Here is an 11,314-nt window from a genome sequence, read left to right as displayed (position 1 = left end):
CTTAACCAGTCCGGGGTCAGGAAACAAGCATGGCTTCTTCCTCACAGGCTTGCTGCTCCATGTGGCTTCCTCAGGTCTCCTCCTTCTCCATCCTTCTTTCCTCCTCTCTTCTCTTCTCCCTTTCTTCTCAGCTCTACCCTCCTTCTGGGTGGGGCAGGGAACCTGTAACTTCCCTTTTTCCTAGGGACCACCCTGTTATACTTGTACAATACTTAACTAATTATCCAACCAACCATTTAGTATACCTTATCTTCTCTTTACACGCTGTGATTTCTGTTAAGAAAAATTAACTAAATATTTCAGAATTTAACTAGTGGGAAGCAAAGAATTAAGATTATAGATACAAAAGGTACAGTAATTGTGCTTTAATCAGCTTACAAAATACCACATGAACAACTATCAATCAACTAAAATTTAATTTCATGGTCTATGATTCAAAACTTTTCAGTAGTGTAACAGTACAAAATTATCAGCATTTATTTAACACTTCCTTTAAAATTTTGTTTGAACTCATGTAAACCACACAAAACATTGTATGACTATTTTTTCACATGTCATTATGGACTGGAAGAACACCTAGTTAGGAATTTTTCTAAAATACAAACATAATTTGAAATTTCTTTTGTGTGAAGTATTACAAACTCAGTCCAGATAGAAAAGTATCTATATACATGAAAATATAGTAAGAGAATTTTTAAGAGAATATAGGAGTCTTTTAAAAATCTATTTCAAATGTTTCTATCCTCAGTAGACAAAACTTCACTGATGAAACAAATTACTAGGCTAAAGTTTGTTTTAAATTGTTACTGCAGAAAATGCAAATATCTCTATAAATCTCATTTAGAAAGTAAATTGCCTAATTGCACATTCATTGAGGAGTATGATACAAAGATTTCCCATCACAAATTTAACATCCTACTTGTAATATTGTGTATACGTCTCTTCTTCTATTGAAGGAGTGGTTTTTCATAATATGATTTAGTTTTTCACAGACTAATTTAGTTTATCTAAATTTTACTTTTGTTACGCAACAGTGAAAATTATTAAGTCAGCAGGTCTATTTGCCAGCATTTTGCTTGGTAGAAAAAAAAATTGCTTTAGTTTTAAAAGGTCTGTTTCTGACTGTCATTTTTTCCTCAAGTGGAGAAAGCCCTGAGGGTAAGGGTCATTAGCATCTTTTACTAAGACAAAAAGATTCAATGCTGGTTGCTATGATACCAAAGGCCAGATTCACTTATTGCAGTCAGAACAGTTACATTAGAGGTCTTCTCAGAACAGCATAAAACTACAGTAGGAACCATAATGCAAACAAAGCGAAATCTAATGGCACAGGCAATCCTGCCCTTGAAGAGCTTAATATCATGTGTTGTTGGTATTTAAAATTACAAGCTGCATCTAAAATGTTTCTTAAAAGAATAAAATGTGTAGACAACAGAGAGAAAGGACACTAAAGAAACAAGTAGGCCAAGTAATGTTAAATTGTTTCATCTGATTCTTCAGCCACAGCTTCCTGGTTCATTAACTCATTCAACAGAACCAACCACAGTTTAAAGTGCAAGAATTAGTGGCCTGGTGATTAAATTATAAATTAAATGAGGAGGCCAAGCAAATTTTTACATATTTACATGTGTGTATGTTTGTGTACAGATGGTGGGAGAAAGTTGCAAAGTGGCAGACAGGTCAGAGAATATCTTGCATTTCTGTAGTGATTACTGTATGTCAAATGTTGGGAGAGGAAGTGAGAGTAGAATTCAATGGTTGATAAAAGTTCTCTGTCACACAGTTGAATACCATTCAAGTTTAAGTGTGAATTGGCAATTTGGTAACACATTCACAAAAACAATGGCACTAACCTTTACGGGTATTGTGAGCATTAGATGTTCATAGCATAGTACCCAGTAACAAGTTTTTATTATAATTAAAAGTCCATGTTATAGACAGTAAAATAGGAAATGGAAGTTGATATGGTAGAAAGGGGGAAAGGATAATAATGTCTTTAAAAATAATCAAAAAGAAAACAGAGATGGGTTCACATGCAAGACACACTGCAAAAATGTTACCTATAAGACTATATAATGGAATTGTATAACACACTCAAGTGACAAGATTTAAACCACACATGATTGTCAGGAAGAGAGAAAAGGAAAACATAATTTAATTCTACAAGTGGCTATGCCACCATTCACTCAATAAGGAAATATTACAAAATGGATGAGATTTATAGAAAAAAAATCTGTAGTCTTTCAGATAGATAGTCTCAGGTCCCTAGAATGAAGTATGACATGCAGGCACCGTACCTCAACTTAGTTCACTAAATGTGAACCTAGCTAGGTATAAATAAAGCTGTGTTTTTCCAATGCATCAGCTAAATGTAAAAGTATCATTTAATATAGTACTCATGTGGGTAAATAACAAAAGAAATTTTGATTAGATGTGTTTTCATCACATTTTGTACATACTTTATAAACCATCTACTGCTTGAGATACTACTCTACCTATCCATCTTTATACTCTATTTTACACAAGCACAATGGTGCCATTAGGAAAGACATTCTATACATTAAAACTAAAACACCTCATTCTGACTGGCTCCAAATTCCTAAGGACTTTACACAATGCCCAGCTATATCTGAGTGGGACTTGAAAGGGAAGACTAAGATAAAGGAAGAAAATTAGAAATATGTAAGAGGAAATGTTAATAAGACTAAGTAGGATATTTGTATGAAGAGATAAAGATACTAAGAATGGTGACAGAGATATCAAGTGGTAACTGCACATCACAAATTTCCAAAATATTGATGCCATTCATTTTATACTTCTGTGCATACTAAGTATCAAAGAATTCTGAAAAGTCACACATTTCAGCATCCAAGTTTTACCTCCCAGAATACCTATCATACCCAAAGACAGCAACAGCAACACATACACATACCATCAGATCATGTGTCCAGACATAAAGGTTCTCTCTTAGAAACAAAGAAGTATGTGCCAAAAGTCCAAGGGAAAGAATTTAAGTAGGAGATAAATGAATGTTGAAAGGAAAAGAAATCAAATTACTAGGTGAGTAGCGATATCTCTAACTGTAATGATGAAGTTGAGACAAAGAACAATAGACGCATAAACAAGTTTTTTCAAAAGAAGTCTTTGAAAGTATATTTGGAAAAATCTAGCAACAGTTCATGGAGTTCCTTCTCTATACGTGTGTGCACACACTAACATGTTCATGTAACACATTTCCAATTATAATTTCAGCAATTTTCTTCTACCCTGAGGGAAAAAAATCTCTGGCTCCAAGAAATAAAGTTATCATAGGAAATAAAATAGCAATTAACAATAGCAATCAGTAGTAACTGACCATTAGTTTTAGGTCACACACTATGCTTGATATTTCACCTTATGAAGAAGTAATTTATTCTATCAGATTCTACCAAGGTAAAAACCTAGTCTTAAATTAAGTAACTTGCCTAAAGTTATCTTACACTAATAAAGTTGGAACTCACACCCATGTGTACCTGACACTAAAGACTTGTCCAGTTTAAATATTTAAACTTCCCCCTTTGCACTTTTGCTAACTATAGGTTTATGGAACTAAAATAAGTTACCCATACAGTATTTTATAAACAGTAACTAAAATGAACATTCAGTACCTTAAATATGCAACTTTTCATCCTCTAAAGCCAATCCCTTCTTGCATTTACTATTTCATACAGCATAAAAACTGTGTTTAAATAGCACACAAATTTCAAAATGAGAATTCAAACCACAATGACCCAGGAAAGGAATATGTTACTGTTAGAAATTGGGAAGTGAGAGCGTGGAACAGGGGTTAAAGACAGTGCTATCAAGCTATCACCAGCCACTGCAGCAAGTGTTAACCCCTGGTCACATTGTTGAACCATATGTCATGGCAGACTTCTCCTACCTCACCCAGTGCTCCACTCAGCAGTTTATTTCAGTAGATCTGCCCATTCTGTTCCCCATTCTGTGTCTGGTGAATCCTCCCAGCTCCCTGCATCTCTGGCCTGCACCCTAGTTCTCGTATGCATAAATAAATAAATCTTAAAAAAAAAAAATTAGGAAGTGGATTCTATCAGATAATCATTTAAAAAATCTGTGACTATAGGAACTAAACAACTTGTATATGTCCTGAAGTCTAGACTTTACCTGGGTCATTATGGGAATGAGGCACCACAAACACTTGAAGGGGCTTAGTGTCCCATTCATTTGATTGATAGGTAATGTCAAATCCTTGCTTCCAAACGCCACCATCTGGATTGTCAAAAGGAATCAGGCTATAAACATCCAGCATCTAAAAACATAAAACACAAAGGGAAAAAAGTAAGTTTGAATATGTTTAACCATTATTAAACTATGTTGGAAAATACTTTCTCAAAACTACTTAGCCCTGTATTCTGTGTATATATTACAATATAAAACTATTCTGTAGACAACTGAAATGTTTAAAGCAGAAAACATTTAATCATTCAAAGGTTTAAGTGCTATTTATGTTACATAACTATCCTAACAATTCTCTCCCCATCTGCTTCTAATAAAAGATAATATCCATCAATTCCTTCTTCCCCTGTTTTACTTCCAATAAAATTTAATAGAAATTGATAGGAACTGCAGAGCAAACCAAAAAAAAAAGTTTTAATGGAAACTGAGGATGGCCAAATATTTCAGTTTTTCCAAAAACAGTACCAAAAGTGATTATTTAACTTGAGATATTTTTATTTTACAATCAATGTTACCTACTTTAAAATATGTAACAGGATGGAAATGCATCTATAGTTATTCTTTCACTCAGCATGCAATATCACTTTGTTTTGTTGTAAAAATAAAAATATAACAGGGTCAACTAATCATTTAAAAGTGAAAAAAAATTAGCTGAGATTTGGCTTTTGAATATTTACCCATTTTGTAAGGTTATAATGCAGTGTTCCTTTCTACATAATAATTTGGAAAGAGGGCCCTCCCTGGTGGCGCAGCGGGTTAAAGCACAGCACTGAGAAGCTTAAGCCACTTCTGCATGGGTTCGATCCCCGCCTGCCCCGGAGGAGATCCACATGGTGCGGCAGACCTTTCCTGACCCACCCGCTGCTCTCCTCAGCAGTATACTTCATTGATCTGCCTGTTCTGCTCCCCACTCTGTCTCTGGTGAATCCTCTCACCCTCTGCATCTCTGGCCTATCCCCCAGTTCTGTATGAATAAATAAATAAATCTTTAAAAAAAAAAATTTGGAAAGAATAAAAAAATTACTAGAGAAACTTAAAGAACACTACCACTTTTTGGTAATTTTAAATTATGTAAAAATTGCATCCTAATTAATAAATAAATGAATTATAAAAAAAATTATGGTATCAAGCAAATTATATGAAAGAGAACACAAAGTATTTTAAGGCATTAACTTAATTCTCACCTCAGAATTTATGACTAAATAAAACACAAGGATGAGCTGACAAAATTTTGGGAACCAGCTGAGCAGCAGGACCTGTTAACAGTCTCTGCTATTCTTCCTTCTTCCTTTGACCCTGCTCCTTCCTTTGACCCAGGCTGGCTCCACCACCCTGGCATCCCTTTATGCCTATCACCCTTGGCTGTTCTCCAATCCTTTCTGCCCAACCCATGGTTTGACCAAAAATAAATAAATGTGTTGCTACCCTTTAAAAGGTATTTAATTAAAATGTAACCAAGTTGAAACTCACATAAACAAATCCCCCTCAAAGCAAAGGAATCTGATCCCATGTTAATTTGAACTTCACACAGAGTAGCTGATAAGGCTGTTGGTGCAAGGACAAGCCAGTGTCACTGCCCCAGGCTTGTGGTTTGGTCTGGCTTTCCATGTTCTTTGTTCACAAGATTTAGTGAAAATGTCTACTCTGAAGCAAGGCCAGAACCAGCTCATTTTGCGCAACTTTAAAATGGTCATACATAGAGTCCTTCCACCAAGTTCCAGGTTTTGGTGTAGGGTACAAGTTTAAACATAGCTCTCTGCTAATTTGTAGAACAGAGCAAATATAAGTGACATACCCTAAGTTTAAGAAAGGCAGAAATCCGTTCTGACCCTAGTTTTCACCTCCACTATCCTCTAGAACAGCCCTGTCCAAGAGAAATATAATGCAAGTCAAATATAAAAATCTAGAATTTTCTAATAAGTGAAATTAATTTTAACAAATATTTAACCCAACATATTAAAAATATTAACATCCAGCATGCAATCCAGATAAAAATGATATTTGACATTCTTTTTTCATACTAAGTCTCTAAACATTGTGTATTTACTTACACTCAGAACACATCTCAACTCACATCAGCCACAAATCAAGAGCTCATTAGCCACATATGAACTGTGGCTTCTGTGGCAAAAAGCACAGTTCTGAAATATGTCCTCCCCTCCCATAAAGAGAAGCAAAAAGAACCTAGCCCTATCCGGTGTGAAACCTATAATGTATAGATATATTAGAAAGATTAGAGCTTTTCTTGTAGTCTCCAAAGGTAAGAAAATCTCTTTAGCTATATTTAAACCTCTTCAGCTAGTACAGAAAATAAGATCTGGAAAGCTTACCCAAAAAGACCATATTAACAATCTGTAAAATAACTTAAAAAATTGAGACACAATCACAGAATTTTATTATTAAAAAGAATATAATGATGATGTAACCAAAAACAGAAACTAGAATCCAGAAAATTTATGAAACTTGAGTTAATACAGGTATTAGCCAAATTTAAAAAAAGAGTTCAGTTATTAAAAAATGTACATATTACCTGCACATCTGAATTCTGACTTCCACTTTGTGAAGCAAATAGGCAGTCTTCGGGGTCAACTGTGAGAGCTAAGCGTTTCGATGGCAGAAAAGGTGAGCCAGCGTCTTGGCTAAAATTGCCTTGTGAACTTTTCGGACCGTCTTCCACAGATTCACTCAAATTGATGACCGAGTCTCTAATATTTGAAATGATCTCATTATTCTCAGCTAGCAAACGCTCCAAATGGTCTATTTTTTCTTGCAACATCGAGAGCTGGCCCTACAATAAAAAAGAAAAAGGCAGCTAGCTATATGAAGCTCATGTAGCTCTACTGAGACACACACTTTTTTTTTTTTTTTTTTAAATTATGTACTTGCCCATGAGAGCAGCCACTACCCTTTACTTTCCTCTTTGATAAGGGGGATCAAAGAAAGCATGAATAGCTGGCAGTATTGAAACATCAATTTACAGTAGAAAATTTTCTCTGTGCTTGCAACCTTTCCTGAATCATATTTTAAAATATGCAACAGAAGAATTAGGTATATATTTCCTATTACCCCAAACTTAGCCTGAAAATATTTTTGGTCTCTAAGATCAATAAGAATAGTAACATATTATATAGCAGGCTAAAAGGTATATAATTTTTATTTACGTATAATTAATTCTAGTTAACCTCAGCAGATTCAAAAAGTATGAACCTGAAAAAGATCATTCCTTTAAGTCAGGAACACTAGCAGACAATCCTAAATAAGAAATGTCATCTATAGAAAACCAATTAGTCAATTCTTAAGTAGCTATATGCATGAAAGACTAGCATGACCACCCCCAAGTGATCAAACTGTTGTCACTTAGACTGCTTCCACTGCACTGTGTTACTTTAGGTGTTTCAGTTGATCCTCACATTGAGAGGCTGGCACCTCTCCTAACATAAACCTCATCACATAGAATAGCACCTCAGTTAAGAAAGTAAGACAGTCTTTATCTTGCCCACTCCTATCTGCCAGGTCCCAAATACATAGTAGACACATGCATTTGTCACACAGCCATTATATTTCCAGGATTTAACAATAAATCCTCAGCATACCAGACATAACTCTACAAGCTGGGCAGACAGAGAAGCATAAGATGTGGTCTAAGCACACAAGGTGACAGTGTACCTAGCAACAGGGTGTCCCTACACCCCAAAGGGCATAGCTTTAATAAGCCAGAAGGTCCACATTAAGGTTTAATAAAATAACTCTATGAATAACGAACAAACAACTCTGAACGGTCAGGAACAAAAAAATCTACCACCAGTATATAACAAATGAACAGAAAGGAAGAGGAAGGGAAAAGTAAGCAAACCCTTAAATGCCCCAAAGTAAAGCACTGGTCAAATGGTATACCAGTAAGATGAAAAACCTCAGCCACCGAAAATTAGAAATAAAAATTCTCCAAAAAGTGAATCTATGAGTAGCGACTTCAGTACAGTGGAGTAAAAGCAGTTTAAATATAGTATGTATTTAAAAAGATAGTATGATGACATGATCCCCTTTTGAAAAAAATACACATATGGAAGACTATCCTACATAGGGTAAAAACTGATTATGGTATTTATCAACATACTGTTTTTGAGTCTGTTAAAAGTATTTGATTTTATAATGGTGAGGCCAGGAGAAGCAAGGATTCTACTCACAGGTTACAGGCCAGTTCAACAAGAAAAGGGGAGCTCTCCCAGATGTCTCTGCTTAGAGGCATGTGACAGGATCAGCACCTGACACATCAAAAGTGTACTCTTTCATCACAATTGTCATCAACTACTGTAGTGTGGGATGTCGCCACAAGGTAAACTCTGAAGCCTGTTCATCAGCATACACAGAAGCAGAAAGTGCAAGATTTTAGTGGGGAACTTACCTTCAAGTCAAGGCCCATTTCCCCTAGTGAAAAGGATGAACAAGGATATGCATCTAGAATAAATATTCTAAAAATGACCAAAAAAAGAGTATTTGGATGGATTAGTACAACACTAGCTCAGGTCTCAAAGAAGGTTGTTGAGCCATGTAGGTTCCAGAACACAAAGATATTGAGCAACATCCCACTACAAACCCTTGTTTATAAATACACAGGATGCTGATTGAGCAGTTTTCAAAGCAAAGGCCAAAGGGAGCCCCCTGAGTATACTCCAACTTCACCCAAAAAAAAAAAATATTTGAGTCAGGCACACAGCTTAAACTGTATGTATTTTCCTAAACATACATGCAATCTCAGTTTGTCTGAAATACAGGGAAAACTTTTCCTTACTCATTACCACAATACCATCAGACTACAGCTTTCTGAAATAACATCTGATGAATATTGCTGAATATTGTCAATACTGAAGAAGTCAGTCTACTCCAATGATGCTTGAAATTTCTATCACAGCAAGTGACAACAATAAATCAAGTTCCTCATATTTTAAATGGAATTAGAATATGTTGACTAGTAAGTACAGCCTATAAGAAAAACCACACACCTCTATAAAATAAACCCTTAGGTTACTATAAAAATCCCATCATCCTAGAGTTTTTAAGATGGCTTTATCAGAAACTTCCAGTGTATAAATTAATATATGGTGCACATATTTCTTCAGTTATTCTTGTATTTTCATTAAAAGCTGTTTTTGGAGCAAAGCACAAAGCCTATGGCTTGACAAGCACACCCTGAGAAAGCAGAGACCTTCCAGGAGAAAATTTAATATGGCTCTGGTCCCATAACCCATAAATGAAAGTATTATTCAAAATAAACAATACAAGAGATAAATGTTTTATGGAAAAGAATCCTGCAGGCACTAAAGATGACTTTCAATCACATTGCAACATTAAAGATACAATTAATGATGAGTACCTGAGATTCTGTACTGAGTTAAGTCAATGAGAAAATTATGGCATAGGGATACATTGGCATAATGGCCTAATAAAAATTATTTTTTGAACTATATTAGGAAGTAGAAAAAGTTTCCCTCCAAACAGCTAAAATTCATCAAATACATACACCTCATAAACAAATTCAAAAACTTGAGAAGAGTGCTATGACCTTAAAAGGATGTGCTCAAAGCCTAGATTAAAGTAACAGAAATCATAGATAATGTTTCAATTATGCTGACAAGTCAAAGAATACCGATGGTAATATTGAAAAGACAATTTTCTGCAGGGCAAGAAAATCACTTGTGAGAAAACCACTTTATTCTGTGATTTGCTAATCAGTTCTTGGGGAGGCCACAGCATTGCAAATGCTGAAGACTGGGGAAGGAGGTCATGATATTTGATTTACTCTGCTTTTGGTAAAAGAGAAAAATGAGCAAAGAAGCATTGATATTAAACACTCTGAGAAAGAAAATTTAGAACCTATTGCAAGGCAAAATAGAATCAGTACCCATTTAGTTCTGAGTAAAATCAGTGTGCATCTATCTACAGGTAAAATCCAAAAAGATATTACATTAATTATTTGTTCCAGGTAAGACACTAGCTGCTGGGATTGACATCACTAAAATCAATCAAGGCTGAATCTACATGTCTTTCTCTTTCCTGCTACAAAAGTAAAAATGTGTGCCTTCCCTCCCGCACTTAAAGGCACACACTCTCTTGGTAAGTTCCAAGCTTAATTTTTCTCAGTTACTCAAAAGCTGTATTCCTTTGGTTAAACTCAACACCTCTTCATCAAGCTATCTTTTCTAATTATCTGCCTTTCTTGCAAATTCCATTTGCTCATCTTCCCATTCTACTCACCACCCCACTGTGGGAAAACCCCCAAAAGGTTCTCATATTATTAACCCTGATAAGCAAGCATCATCCTCAAATTATCCATTATCTCTAGAAGCACTGGGCACAATAGAGAATGCATTCCTCCTGGAAACACTTTCTTCATTTGTTCTTGACACTGATTTTCCATGGTTTTCCACCCGTGTGTGTGTGTGTGTGTGTGTGTGTGTGTGTGTGTGTTTAGGTTTGTGTGCCAAAAATGACATATAATACTTCTTGACTTAGGAAAAGTTACACACTATTTTTCTTTCTTCCCCTTCAGTAATATTTGTGATCCTATTTTACTGCATGTATTGGGCAAGGCACTAGGGTACAACGGTGAAGAACACAGCTATCATCCCTGTTCTTAATAGGGAGATTCATTTAGTAATGAAGATGGAAAGCAATGTATGAATACAGTATATAAAAACTGTAGTAATGCTAATTAATAGATGGATAGAATAACATAAGAAAACACATTTAATAGGATGGCTGGGGAAGGCCATGCAGAAAGAACATTTTAATGACAGTTGAAGTCTAGGAAAGAGAATTTGGACATAGGTATTGAGGTGAATTTGGGGCAACTGATTTAAAAACTCAAATAAGATCAGGGCAAATTTAAGGTGGGAGAGAAAATGCAGGTCTTCATTGGTTTCTAGGTGTTTAATTTTATTCTAAGTGCACAAAGAAATTAGCACTGGAAGTAATAAACTTTTGCACCTGAGTAAGTCATAACTGAAGGATATAAACACACAAAAAAATCATATTTGAAAATGAAGCAATCCAAAATTTTTAAGAAAACATAGGATAAAAA

The 11,314-nt window shown here is 35.1% G+C and overlaps 1 protein-coding gene across 1 annotated transcript in view; it reads right to left on the bottom strand.

The window, feature by feature from the left end:
* The window catches only part of MAN2A1 (mannosidase, alpha, class 2A, member 1), a 162,456-nt gene that overhangs the window by 129,988 nt on the left and 21,154 nt on the right, over positions 1-11,314 (bottom strand). Inside the window, exons 2-3 of the mRNA XM_004678365.2 lie at positions 6,767-7,024; positions 4,165-4,309 (exon numbers count right to left, since the gene is read on the bottom strand). Of these exons, the coding sequence (XP_004678422.1) occupies positions 4,165-4,309; positions 6,767-7,024 (403 nt within the window). The remainder of the gene's footprint in view (positions 1-4,164; positions 4,310-6,766; positions 7,025-11,314) is intronic.

The sequence above is a fragment of the Condylura cristata genome, unplaced genomic scaffold, assembly GCF_000260355.1.
Source record: "Condylura cristata isolate star-nosed mole 26May11 unplaced genomic scaffold, ConCri1.0 scaffold00007, whole genome shotgun sequence".
Taxonomy (NCBI): Eukaryota; Metazoa; Chordata; class Mammalia; order Eulipotyphla; family Talpidae; genus Condylura; species Condylura cristata.
The sequence above is the reverse complement of the archived record's forward strand: the minus strand, read 5'-3'. Positions and strand labels throughout refer to the sequence as shown.